The following is a 19,762-nucleotide window of genomic DNA, read 5'->3' on the forward strand; positions in this document are numbered from 1 at the left end:
ACTGATACCACAGACTGACGTTTGGGATGAGAATATTTGTCCAGCAACCTTTAATAGAAGTAATCAGGTTCACTGATAAGGCAAAATTTGACCTTGATGACAGCCTTTCAATCATATGCCATAGTTTCTCATCAAGTACACATACTCCTGTTTTATAATAATAATTGTATTTATTTCATTTTGCCTTGTGAATCTTCAAATGTTAAGTAAATTTTGCAATCCCTAAGCCGACACCAAAGAGGAGGTTAAAGGTGCTCTAGAGTTGGAAAACGTAATATTAATCAATGTTGGGGTTTTGCTCTCGAAGGAGCAAGCACAGAGGTCAGAAAAAGCAGAATAAAAATTCCCAAATCTACCACAACTGAATTCCTTATTGTAACTATATTTCTCATGTCAGCCATCCATGTGGCTTCTCTACACTTGACTGACAATTTTAACAATGATAGCTTTAATGGATGACAATTGAGTTTTAGATCTTTGTGTTCTCCGAGATACTACCTAATCCACCAAGTGTTCCTAGCATTTCTGTTTATACAAATGCAAGTTTATTCTTTCTTTATATAATAATCGCTTATTGTCACATGTATGCTTCAATGAAGTTACTGTGAAAAGCCCCTAGTCGCCACATCCGGCGCCTGTTCAGGGAGGCCGGTATGGGAATAAAAATACTATGTGTGTATATATACTCACATTGATAAATGTATGTGTAAGAGGAAGGGGGAGGTAGTGAGAGTTAAAAGATAGCTTAGTAAGTGTTCAAAGTTAATCAATAGCATGCTCCAACTGGAGAAGATTAAGAGAGAAAAAAAGTGTTAAAAGTTTTTTTCTTTTATAGAGTACAACATGAATACATGAGGAGAGATTGACTAGGTTGGGATTGTTCTCGCTGGAGTTCAGAAGAGTGAGGGGGGATCTCACAGAGACTGAGAAAATTCTAATGGGACTAGACAGGTTGGATGCAGAGAAGATGTCACCAATGATGTGTGTGTCCAGAACCAGGGGTCACAGTCTGAGGATTCAGGGTAAACCATTTCGGACAGAAATAAGGAGACATTTCTTCACACAAAGATTGGCGAGCCTGTAGAATTCATTACCACAGGAAGTAGTTGAAGCTAAAACATGGAATATATTCAAGAGGCGGCTAGATATAGCATTTGGGGAGAATGGGATCAAAGGTTATGGGGAGAAAGCAGGATTGGGCTATTGAGTTGGATGATCAGCCATGATCGTGATAAATGGTGGAGCAGGCTCGAAGGGCCAAAAGGCCTCCTCCTGTTCCTATCTGCTACTTATCATTGTGTGTATCTATGTCTAGGTTTAAAAGTGCTCTATCCACTGACAACTTTGTTTATTGATTATTCTTCATTTAGGCATAAAAGTGCACTGTTTTAACTACAAATTGACATTGTTATTGCTCAAGTGAACAATGCAAGTATTTAGTAACAATTATAGTGTTCAGAGCAAACTGTGACTGGTGCAGCATTTTGGAAATGTATACAATTACAAGGAAGTTGCGCTAGTGAGGGAAATAGCTTTTTACTGTCTTTTTCAGAGTTTTTCTACCTACTCAACTCACCAATACCCATGTACAAAACAAAAGTTGCAATGGAGTGGGAGAAAAAGTACTGTTAGCATTGTTTGTGGAGATATCAGATCTGGATAAAATAAATTCCATGGGCATTCCTTATCTAGTTACAGAACCATATAGGAAGCTGTCCACTGGAAAGGAAAACACAGAATACGTGAATAATTATCGAAATGCACTGGTAACTAGCTAGCTCAAAGGGAACAGATTAAGGTTTAGCTTTGAGTTGCATTGAAGCAGCAGGAAGTGACTGACATGAAGCTTCAAAGGGCAGTGCTAGGAATTATGCTATTCATGTTCTGTATCAATAAATGGGAGATAAGACGGTGAATACTTGCGGATGACGCCAAGATAAGTAATGGTTGGACATAATCAATAGCAGATTCTTCAGGTGCAGGTGAAATCTGGATATTTTGGCAAGTTGGTTTAAGGGACAGCAAAATGAAATTCAGTATCAGCAGTTCAAAGACTTCCAATTGTTGGATTGTAGGAGAATAAACCATGGCACTGCCAAATAAATGGGGCGCGATTCTCCACTCCCACGCCGGTTGGGGGAATCGCCTGGGCCGGCAAAATTTCCGGGGACGCCGGTCCGACGCCCTCCCGTGATTCTCCCAAGAGGCGGGAACGGCCCGGTCGAGTTTCGCGGGCCGGAGAATCGCCAGAGACACCGAAAATGGCGATTCTCCGGCACCCCAGCTATTCTGAGGCCCGGATGGGCAGAGCGGCCAGGCCAAAACGACGGGTTCCCCCCGGCGCCGTCCACACCAGGTCGCTGCAGTCGTGGACGGTGCATGAACGCTGGGGGGGGGGGGGGGGGGGGGGGGCGAGGGGGGATCCTGCACCGGGGCGTACCTCAGATGTGGAGTGGCCCGCGAGCGGTGCCCACCGATCGTCGGGCCGTCCTCTCTGAAGGAGGACCTCCTTCCTTCCGCGGCCACGCAAGATCCGTCCGCCATCTTCTTGCGGGGCGGATTTAGAGAGGACGGCAACCACGCATGCGCGGATGACGTCCGTTATGCGGCGCCGGCCGCGTCATCTATGCGGCGCCACTTTTACGCGGGCGACAAGGCCTGGCGCGGGTAGATGACGCGGCCCCGATACTGGCCCATTGTCAGGGCCTGAATCGGTAGGGACCGGGGCCGTTGTGAACCTCGACGGCATTCACGGCGGCACGGCCACTTCGGCATGGGGGTGGAGAATCGCGCCCATGGTGTTAGCCCAAAGGCTGGACTGCAATGATTTGAAGGTAAAGGCGGACAAATCTCTTGGTCTAGCTGGTTAGGTGCAAGCAGGGATCTTATGGAGGAATGCTTGATCCTTGATACTACTGACCAGTTGAAGTGAAGTCCAAAAAATTCTCTCAAGTTCCCAAAGACAACAAAAGGTGTTCAAGATAAAACTCAGAAAAGGGAACGTGAATAGACAGACTAGTTATAACTATTTCACACAAAGTGGCTAATGTTTGGAATGGGGTCAATCATGGCTGATAAACTCAACAGTTTCAAAATTGTATTCAAGAGCATCGTGAGAACAATTAGTAATAAATCATGGGACTGCCAGTGGCCCAAAATGGTCTTTTTTTAAACCTGTATTTTTCCTATGGTATCAATAACACTTAAAAACTGTGTGAGAGAAGGTAAAATGCCAATCCTAAAATTTAAAACAATTAACAACTTGAAGGTGGAGTCTTAGTGTTACAAACTCTATGTATCTAATATTCCTGCGGTATACTGTGAGACAGGCTTGTGTGAAAAATGTAATTAAACTGAAGACAATTAGACTACAAAGTTAAAAACATCAAAAGAGGTCGGTGTGAAAGCATGTTGAAGTGGAGGTGAGCAAAGCTAGATGGAATACCAGTAAGCAGCAGGAATAGAAATTTGGACAGTTGGAAGAATCGTCAAAAAATAATTTTGAAGACAGGAAGAGAATGAAATGGCGAAGCAAAGAGAAGGAAGCAGGGTGTTCAACTAACCATATAAAATTTAGAAGCACCAAGTATTTTCAACTTTGGTCCAGTTTAAAAGAACTATTTTTATTCCTTGTGCAGATGTTTATGATCCCTTACTAGTGGCTTTGCAGGCTGGGGCCCACAAAAATCCTCAGCTGCCCTTCCTACTGCCTTCCCCCCACCTGATCTGCACACAATTTTATGGAGATTGGGCAATGCAACACCCTCACCCAACGAAGGCCTTTAAATGGCAAAATATTGCCCCACTTAAGGACAGCTCTTAAGGACTGGCAGAAGGACTTTGGGGATGGAGGTAAAAAAGGACCCCCCTTTCAAATCAGGCAACTCCAGCATCTGCAACCCAAGGTCTGCCCCTCACGCTGCATTAGAGGTGCACCCTTCTCTGGCCTGTCCATCCAGATCCCATATCCTGCGCACCCCGCCAGGATCCAACCATCCTGCCACTTATTTTGCTGTGCGACACTAAGCTGGTAATAGTTTTTCACCCGAATGCAGACCTCAACTTACCGGCACATTCTCTTTCTGTTGTAAGGCTGCCTTTTTTTTCCACAAGCGTTCGCGCAGGTCCCCAATGCGTCTGTCCATTGACGCAACTTCAGAGTTGCGCTTATTTAGAGAATCCCTTTGATGCTGAAGCTTTGCATTTTGCTCTTGGTTCAATTTATTCCTTACCTGATTGTGAAACAGAAATAAGCAATTCTTCAGTACTTAAAAATAAATACAAATTCAATGAATTGTTTTTCATGTCCAACTGTGGAGATATCTAAATTGGGCTTGGGTCACTGTCGGTGCGGAGTCTGCATGTTCTCCCCGTGGCTGCGTGCGTTTCCTCCGGGTGCTCCAGTTTCCTCCCACAAGTCCCGAAAGATGTGCTGTTCCGTAATTTGGTCATTCTGAATTCTCCCTCTGTGTACCCGAACAGGCGCCTGAGTGTGGCGTCTAGGGGATTTTCACAGTAACTTCATTGCAGTGTTAATGTAAGCCTACTTGTGACAATAAAGATTATTAAATTAGAATTTTTTTTGTTACTGAATTCAGCAAAAAGGTTAGAGAATGTCAAATTTGCTGTCTTTTGTTGAAATCTACATATACAATCTTTAACATTTAAGCAAGCACAGTACAGCAAAAAAATATTTGATTTCATATGGCAACGCATATGGGGGGCCCAAACTAAGAGTAATGCAGGTATACAGATCAAAAGTTATTAATGGGCCAGGAAGTGTAGGGAATAGAGGGAAGGTGGCAACCTTTGCACCTCTACACCAAATTTCCATTCAGCAAGAGAAAAAGCGGAACAGACTTTCCAATATGAACTTCAGGTTAGCTAGGAGCTGGGCCTTTCCACAAATTCAGTTCATCAAGGATACTTTCCAATCAACAACCACGCACGTCACTCATTGAGGCTGGGTGGGGCAGAAAAAAGGGAATAAGTTCACAAACTTTTCAAGGAATTTTTATAAAGGCACTGCAATTAGCATAATCAAGAAAACAGGATGAAGCAGACATTGACCTCAAAAACAGCAAAAAGGATCGGGGAGAAAAGATCAGCTGGAAAGGGAAAGAAAGGCTGACTGAGAAAGTAATTACAGAAAATTGAGCAGCTAACCCTACAAATTTTGTAGTCCCTCATGTCAATGACGGTGTAGTTCAGGGTCAATATTGTGGGGTTGTCACAATGTTCAGTGATGCTCCACTGCAATCAATTAATCACCAAATGGCATGTTAACATTTCCCAACACATACAGATGCTGTAGATTTGAAACCTTGAGATTATAATATATCAATTACCTGCAACTCTTTGTAGAGTCTATCAAGCTCAGCTACAGCGGATTGGTTGTCATGGTAACCATCAATCTTTCCACTTTTTAACATGTCTAGTTGTCTGCTTAACTCCTCCACCTTTGCAACAGCAATCACCAACTCTCTCTGCTTCTGTTGGAAGAGACTGTTCATCTGTTCAATCTCCTCAACTGCAAGAATACAATTTCAAGTATTTAACACCAGAATTCAGAATAAAATTTTAAAAATTGAACCAGATACATCTCTCCAAACATATATTAAGTAATAATAATGCTTGCCAATATATCTTATTTGAATACTGAAAGCCAATTGGCTCACAAATGAGCTTCATTGTCAAAACAAACAAAGTTTAACTGTGGCCATCCTGATGAGGTCATAATGAAGTGTGATATTAAACTGAATTCAACCAGATTTGTTCAGGAGGATAGAGGAGAAGGAAGTCGCTTCCCCAGAGTGTGGGGAAGGGTGGAGTGGAGATTCCGAGATAGAGATTTAAATACCAAATAAAACAATCACAAAGCTTTGCAGCCTTAGCAAACAAAACTGGAACATATTCAATAGTAACTTTCAAAAGGAAACTAGACTTGAAAAGGAAAATAGTAGGATTATGGAGAAATCAGGTTTGGGACTAGTGGGATATTTTTTCAAAGAGCTGGCATTAATGGGCTGAATGGTATCCAGCTATGATTTTTGAAGCCATAATTATTTTGAACCTGCATACAAGAGAATGTGGCATAAACGGAGGTAAATGAATGGAAAATTACATCAAAAATCATTAATTATTTACTGCATTAAATATGAACGTTGTAGACAAATTGTGAAACAAGGAAACCTGTGTGCATTACCCAATCTTTTATTGCTTTACCTCAATTTATCAGTGAGAAATGAACATTGTGTTGTTTTTACATGTATAAACTCTGTTTCACAATTAAGATGTCAACAATGAGGCCTGATGGGAAAATTAACATGTCAAGCTCTGAGTAAGCTATAGTGAGCGAGTTGTTGTAACTATGTACAAGGCTGACCTTCAGGGAAGAACGGGATGTACAATAACAGAAATTGCTAAGCAAGGGGGAAGATAGCAGGTGCAAGCAGGGGGCCTCATTCTTATCTTTAACTGACGGTCCAAAGATATACCAGGAGCTGACAGAAACCACTATGCAAGGGGGAGGCAAAATAAGGGATCACTGCCCTTTCTATAGTTTGTGGGATGTATTTCTCACGGATTGTTTCTCACGGATTGTATTTTCATGGATTGTATATAACAAAGTGATGCTGTGTGAATTCTTTGTGTCTGCTATTGCTTACTGGCGGCACCCGCTCTTGCAAGATCGATAATAAATACTTCTTCAGAATTTGACTAAGTGTAAATTATTAAAAGGTGAGCGGTGTTTCTCACATCAAGAATTCACAAGCTGCGTTCTTTATACTATTACTATCATCACATTTTGTGACATAAAATGTGGGAGTGCCATTCTGGAAGTAACCAATATACTGGGTATAGACCTGGAAGTACCTTTTGAAATTGAAGTAAAAATAATATATATTCATTTCAAATGAAAGCACAGCTTGGTTACCAACCTGCAGGTCAGTTAAAATAAATTGAGGTACGCTACACTATTTTTCCTGTACTTCACTGCATACAGCCAGACACTTGATCAATTACGCCAAGGGGTCTGGTGCTTTTATCTATTAATGTTTAAAATACATTATTCAGAACCATTTCCCCACAACAGCCCAATAATTTCAGCAGTCAGTGGCATCTAGAATGATTTTTTCTTTTTCCTTTTATATATTTTTTGAAGTACCTAATTCCATTTTTATCCACTTGAGGCAATTTAGCCAATCCACCAACACTGCACAACTTTGGGACACAGGAAGAATGTGTAACCTCCACATGGACAGTAACTCAGGTGTCTGCGTGGGTCTCACTCCCACAACCAAAAAAGATGTGCAGGGCAGGCGAATTGGCCATGCTAAATTGCCCCTTAATTGGGAAAAAAATAATTGGGTTCTCTAAATTTATAAAAACAAGAAAAAAAAAGTGCGTTTTTAGTACGTGAATTAAGTAGAAGGGGATATTGAAAGGGCAGACGGTGCACTTCAAAGTGGAGAGTTTTCGAGTGGAAAGTGAAAATATCAAGTTCATACGTAGTGGGTGAGGGCTGAGTTGAGAGGAGGCAGTCACACCGAGGGCCTCAACCTTTTTTGATGGTGAAGGGCTGATAATCTACATATATTATCAGAGGTGAGGAAAGTTAGGAACTTCGGTATATGACGTAGTCTGTTCTTGTTCTTATTCTCCAGGATGATGTTGGGGGTTACAGGAAGATTCAGCTGATCATTAGCTCAGAAGACTCATTCCTTCATGACACATTGGAAAAACAAATATAAGAGCTATGGAGACATGTATAAGTAATCTTAGAACATAGGAGACTTCTGATGAAATAAAATCAGACTACTCCATCAAAAAACCTGTTGTTAAATTCCTTTATTTCAGGACTGCTGGACTTGAAGGGGAATTATGGATTGTTCAATACAATGATTTTACTGGGTACAAACAAAACATATTACAAAAAGACTTCCATGCCATGTTCCAAATTAGTTTTTTTTAAATAAATTTAGAGTGGCCAATTATTTTTCTTTTCCAATTAAGGGGCAATTTAGCGTGGCCAATCCACCCAACCTGCACATCTTTGGGTTGTGGGGGTGAAACCCATGCAGACATGGGGAGAATGTGCAAACTCCACACGGACAGTGACCCAGGGCCGGAATTCAAACCCGGGTCCTCAGCGCCGCAGTCCCAGTGCTAACCACTGTGCCACATGCTGCCCCTATGTTCCAGATTAGTTGATTGTTCCCACAAAACCATTCATTATGCAAATTCTATCACCTCCAGAGGGTGATTTTTCTTACAATTGAATTTAACAAGTTATTTTGTGAAGCCTTAACTTGTAAAGTGAGATGTGTGTGGTGTTTTCATAGGCATCTCCTCAAAGGATACAGGCTCTATTATGGAATTGGAGGCCAAGTAATATTTACTTTTACAAATATTTACTTTTATTTTAAAATATGTTTATTCAAAGTTTTTCCAACAAAAACTTTTCAACCAATTAACCCCCCCCCCCTAACAGAAAAGAGAAAGAGAAAAGAACAGAACAGAACATAAACATATCAATCAAACATACTACAGAACTTATACAATGGGTTTCTCCCGCACATAATAACCCTTCCATATGCTTTTTTACAAGTACCCCTAGGGAACCCCCCCCCCCAACCCCTGGGTTGCTGCTGCTGTTGACCGGCCTCATTCTAACGCTCCGCGAGATAGTCTAGGAACGGTTGCCACCGCCTGAAGAACCCCTGTGCAGACCCTCTCAAGGCAAACTTTATCCTCTGCAGCTTAATGAACCCTGCCATGTCATTTATCCAGGCTTCCACACTGGGGGGCTTCACGTCCTTCCAGATGAGCAAGATCCTCCGCCGGGCTACCAGGGACGCAAATGACAGAATACCGGCCTCTTTCGCCTCCTGCACTCCCGGCTCGTCCGCCACCCCAAATAATGCCAGGCCCCAGCTTGGCTTGACCTGGACTTTCACCACCTTGGACATAGTCTTCGCGAAACCCCTCCAGAACCCATCCAGTGCCGGGCACGACCAGAACATGTGGGCATGATTCGCCAGGCTTCCCGAGCACCTCCCGCATCTGTCCTCCATCCCAAAGAACCTACTCAGCCTCGCCCCTGTCATATGCGCTCTGTGAATGACCTTAAACTGTATCAGGCTGAGCCTGGCACAAGAGGAAGAGGAATTAACCCTACTCAGGGCATCAGCCCACATACCCTCTTCTCCTCCCCCAACTCCTCCTCCCACTTGCCCTTCAACTCCTCTACCGAAGCCTCCCCCTTTTCTTTCATCTCCTGATATATCGCCGAAACCTTGCCTTCTCCGGCCCATACACCCGAAATCACCCTGTCCTGAATCCCCCGTGTCGGGAGCAAGAGGAATCCCCTCACCTGCCGCCTCACAAACGCCCTCACTTGCAGAGACCGGAACACATTTCCCGGGGGTAACCCAAACTTCTCCTCCAGCGCCCCTAGGCTCGCAAACGTCCAGTCTATAAACAGGTCGCCCATCCTTCTGATTCCTGCCTGATGCCAGCTTCGAAACCCCCCGTCCATCCTTCCTGGGACGAACCGATGGTTTTCCCGGATCGGGGACCACACCGAGGCTCCCATCGCGCCCCTATGTCGTCTCCACTGCCCCCAGATCTTTAGCGTTGCCGCCACCACCAGACTCGTGGTGTACCTTGTCGGCGAGAGCGGCAGAGGTGCAGTCACCAGCGCCCTCAGGCTCGTTCCTTTGCAGGACGCCACCTCCAACCTCTTCCATGCCGCCCCCTCTCCCTCTATTAACCACTTATGGATCACCGCCACGTTGGCTGCCCAATAATAGTCACCCAGATTCGGCAACGCCAGCCCTCCCTGTCCCTACTACGCTCCAGAAACCCCCTCCTTACCCTCGGGGTCGTTTGCCCACACAAAACCCATGATGCTCCTACCTACCCGTTTAAAAAAGGCCTTGGTAATCATAATAGGAAGGCACTGGAACACAAAAAGAAACCTCGGGAGGACCATCATTTTAATCGACTGTACCGTGCCCGCTAGCAAGAGTGGCAACACATTCCATCTTTTGAAGTCCTCCTCCATCTGCGTCAAATTAAGTTTGTGCAGGGCCCCCCAGCTCCTAGCTACCTGGATCCCCAAGTACCGAAAGCTCCTTTCCGCCCTCCTCAATGGTAGGTCGCCTATCCCTCTTCCCTGGTCCCCTGCATGAACCACAAAGAGCTCACTTTTCCCTACATTGAGCTTGTAGCCCAAAAAGTCTCCAAACTCCCTTAGAATCTGCATGACCTCCACCATCCCCTCCACTGGATCCGCCACATACAGCAACAGGTCGTCTCATACAGCGACACACGATGCTCCTCCCCCCCTCGGATCACCCCCCTCCATTTCCTGGACTCCCTTAATGCCATGGCCAAAGGCTCACTTGCTAATGCAAACAACAGGGGGGACAGGGGGCACCCCTGCCTCGTCCCTCGATACAGCCGAAAATACTCCGACCTCTGCTGATTCGTAGCCACACTCGCCATCGGGGCTCTATATAGGAGCTTAACCCACCTGATAAACCCTTCCCCAAACCCAAACCTCCGCAACACTTCCCAGAGATACTCCCACTCCACCCGGTCAAAGGCATTCTCCGCGTCCATAGCTGCCACTATCTCCACCAATCCCTCCACCGAGGGCATCGTAATCACATTGAGGAGCCTCCGCACATTGGTGTTTAGCTGCCTGCCCTTTACAAATCCCGTCTGGTCATCATGAATCACCCCCGGGACACAGTCCTCAATTCTCGTAGCCAGCACTTTTGCCAGCAACTTAGCATCCACATTGAGGAGCGAGATCAGTCTATAGAACCCACATTGCAGTGGGTCCTTGTCCCGCTTCAGGATCAGAGAGATCAGCGCCCCGGACATTGTCGGGGGCAGGGTCCGTCTCTTCCCCCCCCCCCCTCGCCTCATTGAAAGTCCTCACTAGCAACGGGGTTAACAGGTCCGCATACTTCCTATAAAACTCAACCGGGAACCCATCTGGCCCCGGGGCCTTCCCCGCCTGCATGCTCCCCAGTCCTTTAACCAGCTCCTCCAACCCAATTGGCGCCCCCAAACCAGCCACCTCCTGCTCCTCCACCCTCGGGAACCTCAGTTGATCTAGAAATCGTCGCATCCCCTCTTCCCTCGCTGGGGGCTGAGATCTGTACAGCTCCTCATAAAAGTCCTTAAATGCCTCATTTACTTTCACCGCATTCCGCACCATAGTTCCCCTGCTATCCTTAACTCCACCTATCTCCCTCGCTGCCATCCTCTTACGGAGCTGATGCGCCAGCATCCGGCTGGCCTTCTCCCCATGCTCGTACGTCGCCCCCTGTGCTTTCCTCCACTGTGCCTCTGCCTTCCCTGTGGTCAACAGGTCGAATTCCATCTGGAGACTTCGCCGCTCCCTAAGTAGTTCCTCCTCGGGGGCCTCTGCATATCTCCTGTCTACCCTTAGGATCTCCCCCACTATCCTCCCCCTTTCCCTGCCCTCTCTCTTCTCCCTGTGAGCCCTGATGGAGATGAACTCTCCCCTGACCACCGCCTTCAGCGCCTCCGATACTACCCCCACCTGCACCTCCACGTTGTTGTTGGCCTCTAAATACCTTTCAATTCACCCCCACACCCTCCAGCACACCTCCTCATCCGCCAGTAATCCCACATCCAGACGCCACAGCGGGCGTTGGTCCCTCTCCTCTCCTAACTCCAGCTCCACCCAGTGCGGGGTGTGGTCTGAGATAGCTATGGCCAAGTACTCAGTTCCCTCCACTTTCAGGATCAGCGCCTACTCAAAACAAAAAATCTATCCGCGAGTAGGCTCTATGTACGTGAGGAAAAAAAAGAAAATTCCCTGGCTAGGGGCCTAGCAAATCTCCACGGATCTACTCCCCCCATCTGGTCCATAAACCCCCTAAGCACCTTGGCCGCAGCCGGCCTCTTCCCCATCCTAGATCTGGAGGGATCTAATGCTGGGTCCAACACCGTGTTGAAATCCCCCCCCATTATCAAGCTTCCTGCCTCCAGATGCGGAATCCGCCCCAACATGCACTTCATAAATCCAGCATCATCCCAGTTCAGGGCTTACATGTTTACCGATACCACCCACGCCCCCTGCAACCTACCACTCACCATCACATATCGACCTCCATTGTCCACTACAATATTCTTGGTGTCAAACGAAACCCGCTTCCCCACCAGTATTGCCACCCCTCTGTTCTTCGCATCCAGCCCCGAATGGAACACCTGACCTACCCATCCCTTTCTTAACCTGACCTGGTCTGCCACCTTCAAATGTATCTCCTGAAGCATGACCACGTCTGCCTTCAGTCCCTTTAAGTGCGCGAACACTTGGGCCCTCTTAACCGGCCCATTCAGGCCCCTCACATTCCAAGTTATCAGCCGGATTGGGGGGGCTTCCCACCCACCCTGTATACAACCGACATCCCCCCCACAACCACAAACCCTCAGTTTGAGTCCAACATTTCAGTTTGTATAAAGGTCCAAGCCTCCTCAGGCGTTTCGAAGTAGTGGTGTCGATCCTGAAATGTGACCCACAATCGCACTAGCTGCAGCATTCCGAACCTCACCCCCTTCCGATGGAGCACTGCCTTGGCCCGATTAAAACCAGCTCTCTTCTTTGCCACCTCTGCACTCCAGTCCTGATAGAATCGGATCTCCGTGTTCTCCCACCTGCTGCTCCGCTCTTTCTTGGCCCATCTCAAGACACACTCTCTATCCACGAAACGGTGAAAACCTCACCACTACCGTCCTTGGTGGCTCGTTGGCCTTGGGTCTCCTTGCCAGGACCCGATGAGCCCCTTCTAGCTCCAGGGGACTCGGGGGGGCCCCCGCACCCATCAGCGAGTCGATCATCGTGCTCACATATGCCCTGGCATCGACCCCCTCCACTCCTTCAGGGAGACCCAGAATCCGAAGATTCTTCCTCCTCGACCTGTTCTCCAGGTCCTCGAATCTTTCTGCCCACCTCGTACAGCGCCTCGTGTGCCTCCATCTTCACCGCCAGGCCCAAGATCTCATCCTCGTTCTCAGTGGCTTTTTCCCGCACCTCCCAGATCGCCGCCCCTTGGGCCTTCTGGGTCTCCACTAACCCCTCGATCGCCGTCAGCATTGGCGCCAGCACCTCTTTCTTCAGCTCCTCAAAGCAGTGCTCGAGAAACTCCTGCTGCTCCTGCACCCATGCCGCTTGATCTCCGCCCGCCGCCATCTTGTTTTTTCTCCCTCGCACTTTTCGCTGCTCCAAAAATGCTTTTTTGACCGCTCCGCTCCTGGTCCAACCCATATACTATGTGGGGTGGACCTTGCTATCACCTTCCCACACTGGAAGTCGTCGAAAAATTGCCATTGGGGCTCCTCTGGAGAGCCCAAAAGTCCATTTTAGCGGGAGCCGCCGCATGTGCGGCTTAGCTCCGCATAGCCACAACCGGAAGTCTTTCCAAATATTTACAAGTAATATTTACTTTTAAAACATGCACAGCTGCCAATACAAATCTGTTAACATCCCCAGATCCAGAAACCAACACAGAATGTATGTCTTGAAACATTAGTCATGCTGCATTCCAACCTACTGACCAGAAAATCAGATTGTTGACTTCCAACTTGCAAATGAAAGATTTTTGATGATCAGTCTGGTCATATTACAAAAGATCTCAAAGAAAGGCTGTTAGTCATGATTAACTGTTGCCTACATCATGACATAATTGCAGTAGCTGTTTGAGCGCGCATGTCTAAACTTTATCAAAATAAAAGAATTTGAGGAGATGCCTATGAAAACACCACACACATCTCACTTCACAAGTTAAGACTTCACAAAATAACTTGTTAAATTCAATCGTAAGAAAAAGCAAAGTATTGCAGATGCTAGGTATAAACCAAAGAAATGTGGGAAACACCGGTCAGCCAGCAACTATCAAGTACAAATTATTCTTTTGAATAAATTAGCCGACCTGCTGCATGTTTCCAGCATTTTGTTTCAACAAGCTACATTTATACTGTTGCTATTTTAGCTCGAGTTCCAGGAGTTGGCATTTGGTGTTTTCAAAACTAAACCTGGCTCCCTTATCTAGATAGAAAACTTATAGATCGAAGGTACTTACCTTTACAGGAGCAGCCCTTTGGATTTCGGCGGCAGCGGTGCGCAGGGGCCTTCTGGGAGGTGAGTAGTGTATTTAAAAACCTTACCTTTACAGGAGCAGCCCTTTGGATTTCGGCGGCAGCGGTGCGCAGGGGCCTTCTTGGAGGTGAGTAGCGACTTTAAAACCACTTACCTTTACAGGAGCAGCCCTTTGGATTTCGGCGGGAACCGGAAGTTCGACCTCTGGCAAGTCCCCCCCCCCCCCAACCAATAAATTCTGGTGGAGAGGAAACCCGAGACACTACACGTGTAGTGTCTCCCACCCACCCTCCTCCTCTAACCTAATAATAAGACCCATTGGTGTAAGGTAAGTGCCATATTATATTATTATATTATTAGCATTGTGCAGGTCAAGGATTGGAGGTGGAGGAGCAGTCTCTGTCAGCGAGAGAACCTGAGAACATCTCAGAAGGTAAGCAAGTGATTTTTACTTTTATACCTTTTTTCAAATTGTGTGTGTCGGGGGGAAACTGAAGTGACATCACAGAAAAGCTGTGACCTGAGTGGCTGGTTGGGATTCTAACCTAAATTTTTTTGAGTATTTGGGAACTAATTAAACATAATAACTTAATTATAATTTAGAGGATATCTAAGCCAGAGATCGGAGAATATTATAGTTAGCTATCGCATTTCTATTAGAAATCTAGTGCTAGGAAACAGATAGTTGACAGTAACTTTGCAATTTAAAAAAAAGTATTTATAAAAAAAAAAAGACAAATTTTAATTTTAATTAATTGACGCAATGTCAGTTAGAGGGGTGCTGTGCTCTGACTGTGAGATGTGGCAGGTCCGGGAGGCTTCCAGCGTCCCGGATGGCTTCATCTGCAGAAAGTGCACCCAACTGCAGCTCCTCACAGACCGCATGGTTCGGTTGGAGCAGCAATTGGATGCACTTAGGAGCATGCAGGTGGCGGAAAGCGTCATAGATCGCAGTTATGTAAATGTGGTCACACCCAAGGTGCAGGCAGAGAAATGGGTGACCACCAGAAAGGGCAGGCAGTCAGTGCAGGAATCCCCTGTGGTTGTCCCCCTCTCGAACAGATATACCCCTTTGGATACTGTCGGGGGGGATAGCCTATCAGGGGAAAACAGCAGCAGCCAGAGCAGTGGCACCACGGCTGGCTCTGATGTTCAGAAGGGAGGGTCAAAGCGCAGAAGAGTAATAGTAATAGGGGACTCTATAGTCAGGGGCACAGATAGGCGCTTCTGTGGACGTGAAAGAGACTCCAGGATGGTATGTTGCCTCCCTGGTGCCAGGGTCCAGGATGTCTCCGAACGGGTAGAGGGAATCCTGAAGGGGGAGGGCAAACAGGCAGAGGTCGTTGTACATATTGGTACTAACGACATAGGCAGGAAGGGGCATGAGGTCCTGCAGCAGGAGTTCAGGGAGCTAGGCAGAAAGTTAAAAGACAGGACCTCGAGGGTTGTAATCTCGGGATTACTCCCTGTGCCACGTGCCAGTGAGGCTAGAAATAGGAAGATAGAGCAGACAAACACGTGGCTAAACAGCTGGTGTAGGAGGGAGGGTTTCTGTTATCTGGACCACTGGGAGCTCTTCCGGGGCAGGTGTGACCTGTATAAGATGGACGGGTTGCATCTAAACCGGAGAGGCATAAATATCCTGGCCGCGAGGTTTGCTAGTGTCACACGGGAGGGTTTAAACTAGTATGGCAGGGGGGTGGGCACGGGAGCAATAGGTCAGAAGGTGAGAGCATTGAGGGAGAACTAGGGAATAGGGACAGTGTGGCTCTGAGGCAGAGCAGACGGGGAGAAGTTGCTGAACACAGCGGGTCTGGTGGCCTGAAGTGCATATGTTTTAATGCAAGGAGCATTACGGGTAAGGCAGATGAACTTAGAGCTTGGATTACTACTTGGAACTATGATGTTGTTGCCATTACAGAGACCTGGTTGAGGGAAGGGCAGGATTGGCAGCTAAACGTTCCAGGATTTAGATGTTTCAGGCGGGATAGAGGGGGATGTAAAAGGGGAGGCGGAGTTGCGCTACTTGTTCGGGAGAGTATCACAGCTATACAGCGAGAGGACACCTCAGAGGGCAGTGAGGCTATATGGGTAGAGATCAGGAATAAGAAGGGTGCAGTCACAATGTTGGGGGTATACTACAGGCCTCCCAACAGCCAGCGGGAGATAGAGGAGCAGATAGGTAGACAGATTTTGGAAAAGAGTAAAAACAACAGGGTTGTGGTGATGGGAGACTTCAACTTCCCCAATATTGACTGGGACTCACTTAGTGCCAGGGGCTTAGACGGGGCAGAGTTTGTAAGGAGCATCCAGGAGGGCTTCTTAAAACAATATGTAAACAGTCCAACTAGGGAAGGGGCGGTACTGGACCTGGTATTGGGGAATGAGCCCGGCCAGGTGGTAGATGTTTCAGTAGGGGAGCATTTCGGTAACAGTGACCACAATTCAGTAAGTTTTAAAGTACTGGTGGACAAGGATAAGAGTGGTCCGAGGATGAATGTGCTAAATTGGGGGAAGGCTAATTATAACAATATTAGGCGGGAACTGAAGAACATAGATTGGGGGCGGATGTTTGAGGGCAAATCAACATCTGACATGTGGGAGGCTTTCAAGTGTCAGTTGAAAGGAATACAGGACAGGCATGTTCCTGTGAGGAAGAAAGATAAATACGGCAATTTTCGGGAACCTTGGATGACGAGTGATATTGTAGGCCTCGTCAAAAAGAAAAAGGAGGCATTTGTCAGGGCTAAAAGGCTGGGAACAGACGAAGCCTGTGTGGCATATAAGGAAAGTAGGAAGGAACTTAAGCAAGGAGTCAGGAGGGCTAGAAGGGGTCATGAAAAGTCATTGGCAAATAGGGTTAAGGAAAATCCCAAGGCTTTTTACACGTACATAAAAAGCAAGAGGGTAGCCAGGGAAAGGGTTGGCCCACTGAAGGATAGGCAAGGGAATCTATGTGTGGAGCCAGAGGAAATGGGCGAGGTACTAAATGAATACTTTGCATCAGTATTCACCAAAGAGAAGGAATTGGTAGATGTTGAGTCTGGAGAAGGGGGTGTAGATAGCCTGGGTCACATTGTGATCCAAAAAGACGAGGTGTTGGGTGTCTTAAAAAATATTAAGGTAGATAAGTCCCCAGGGCCGGATGGGATCTACCCCAGAATACTGAAGGAGGCTGGAGAGGAAATTGCTGAGGCCTTGACAGAAATCTTTGGATCCTCGCTGTCTTCAGGGGATGTCCCGGAGGACTGGAGAATAGCCAATGTTGTTCCTCTGTTTAAGAAGGGTGGCAGGGATAATCCCGGGAACTACAGGCCGGTGAGCCTTACTTCAGTGGTAGGGAAATTACTGGAGAGAATTCTTCGAGACAGGATCTACTCCCATTTGGAAGCAAATGGACGTATTAGTGAGAGGCAGCACGGTTTTGTGAAGGGGAGGTCGTGTCTCACTAACTTGATAGAGTTTTTCGAGGAGGTCACTAAGATGATTGATGCAGGTAGGGCAGTAGATGTTGTCTATATGGACTTCAGTAAGGCCTTTGACAAGGTCCCTCATGGTAGACTAGTACAAAAGGTGAAGTCACACGGGATCAGGGGTGAACTGGCAAGGTGGATACAGAACTGGCTAGGCCATAGAAGGCAGAGGGTAGCAATGGAGGGATGCTTTTCTAATTGGAGGGCTGTGACCAGTGGTGTTCCACAGGGATCAGTGCTGGGACCTTTGCTCTTTGTAGTATATATAAATGATTTGGAGGAAAATGTAACTGGTCTGATTAGTAAGTTTGCAGACGACACAAAGGTTGGTGGAATTGCGGATAGCGATGAGGACTGTCTGAGGATACAGCAGGATTTAGATTGTCTGGAGACTTGGGCGGAGAGATCGCAGATGGAATTTAACCTGGACAAATGTGAGGTAATGCATTTTGGAAGGGCTAATGCAGGTAGGGAATATACAGTGAATGGTAGAACCCTCAAGAGTATTGAAAGTCAAAGAGATCTAGGAGTACAGGTCCACAGATCACTGAAAGGGGCTACACAGGTGGAGAAGGTAGTCAAGAAGGCATACGGCATGCTTGCCTTCATTGGCCGGGGCATTGAGTATAAGAATTGGCAAGTCATGTTGCAGCTGTATAGAACCTTAGTTAGGCCACACTTGGAGTATAGTGTTCAATTCTGGTCGCCACACTACCAGAAGGATGTGGAGGCTTTAGAGAGGGTGCAGAAGAGATTTACCAGAATGTTGCCTGGTATGGAGGGCATAAGCTATGAGGAGCGATTGAATAAACTCGGTTTGTTCTCACTGGAACAAAGGAGGTTGAGGGGCGACCTGATAGAGGTATACAAAATTATGAGGGGCATAGACAGAGTGGATAGTCAGAGGCTTTTCCCCAGGGTAGAGGGGTCAATTACTAGGGGGCATAGGTTTAAGGTGAGAGGGGCAAAGTTTAGAGTAGATGTACGAGGCAAGTTTTTTTACGCAGAGGGTAGTGGGTGCCTGGAACTCACTACCGGAGGAGGTAGTGGAAGCAGGGACGATAGGGACATTTAAGGGGCATCTTGACAAATATATGAATAGGATGGGAATAGAAGGATACGGACCCAGGAAGTGTAGAAGATTGTAGTTTAGTCGGGCAGTATGGTCGGCACGGGCTTGGAGGGCCGAAGGGCCTGTTCCTGTGCTGTACATTTCTTTGTTCTTTGTTCTTTGTTTGTAAACGATGCAGCCAGGACCTGACTCACCAATACTCATCTCCCAGAATCCAAACTAAGTACATATAAATAAAATGATTTAAGAATAAATAACTGAAAGCCTTCTTACAGAAAACTCCAACTATCTCGAGTACACGCAGAAAGCAATTGAATAATGACAGTTTAACTGAACATCACAACTCAAAAATTGCTTTGAAGGATGAAGGCCAAGGAGTCTGTAAAATAGATTCAATGATAAGTAATTATTTTAAGGTGAAACCAAAAGGTTAGTTGAAGGGAGGTAACTTTTTTAAGTTTTAAGAAATATGGGAAAACGAATACAAATCCAATTTAGAAACTCAAGCCACCAGAACATTTACATTTTTAACAAATGAACCTATCAATGCAGGAGTAGAGTGAAGGCTGCAAGAGAATAAGTTTAAAAAAATTCTGCCCCAACCGTGTTAGTATGGATGTTTTAACAGTTATAAACTTACCCAGCTTCCCATTGCTAAGTCGGTTTTGTTCCACCTGACCTTTAAGTGACCGTACATTCTTCAATTTGGCTTCTTGGCAATCCGCAATCTCACGAAGCTTTTGCAACTTCTCTTGTTCTGCTGCCTGCTGCTCCCGATGGTCCTGCTGTTTCAGATATCTCAGATGCTGCTCCTAAAGATTAGTATGGAGTGCAATGTAATGATCAGATTTATACTACCAAAATGAAAAGATCGAAAAAGTGTGTGGAGATAAACTTAAGAGAAGAGACCACTTGCACATTAGTATTTCAAATTGCTGTGTCAAACATCTCAAGACAGATTAAAAATAAAAAAAGATTAAACACTACAGGAACACCGTAGATCATGATGGCCCATTGAGTCTGCTCCACCATTTAAAACGATGATGGCTGATTGTGGGCTCCACATCCTCATAA

General features: G+C 46.3%; 1 protein-coding gene across 1 annotated transcript in view; it reads right to left on the bottom strand.

Annotated features, from left to right (window-relative positions):
• The window catches only part of LOC140426486 (apoptosis-stimulating of p53 protein 2-like), a 139,693-nt gene that overhangs the window by 48,529 nt on the left and 71,402 nt on the right, over window positions 1-19,762 (bottom strand). Inside the window, exons 6-8 of the mRNA XM_072511310.1 lie at window positions 19,329-19,500; window positions 5,349-5,530; window positions 4,068-4,232 (exon numbers count right to left, since the gene is read on the bottom strand). Of these exons, the coding sequence (XP_072367411.1) occupies window positions 4,068-4,232; window positions 5,349-5,530; window positions 19,329-19,500 (519 nt within the window). The remainder of the gene's footprint in view (window positions 1-4,067; window positions 4,233-5,348; window positions 5,531-19,328; window positions 19,501-19,762) is intronic.

Source organism: Scyliorhinus torazame, chromosome 1 (assembly GCF_047496885.1).
Source record: "Scyliorhinus torazame isolate Kashiwa2021f chromosome 1, sScyTor2.1, whole genome shotgun sequence".
In the NCBI taxonomy this organism is placed as follows: domain Eukaryota; kingdom Metazoa; phylum Chordata; class Chondrichthyes; order Carcharhiniformes; family Scyliorhinidae; genus Scyliorhinus; species Scyliorhinus torazame.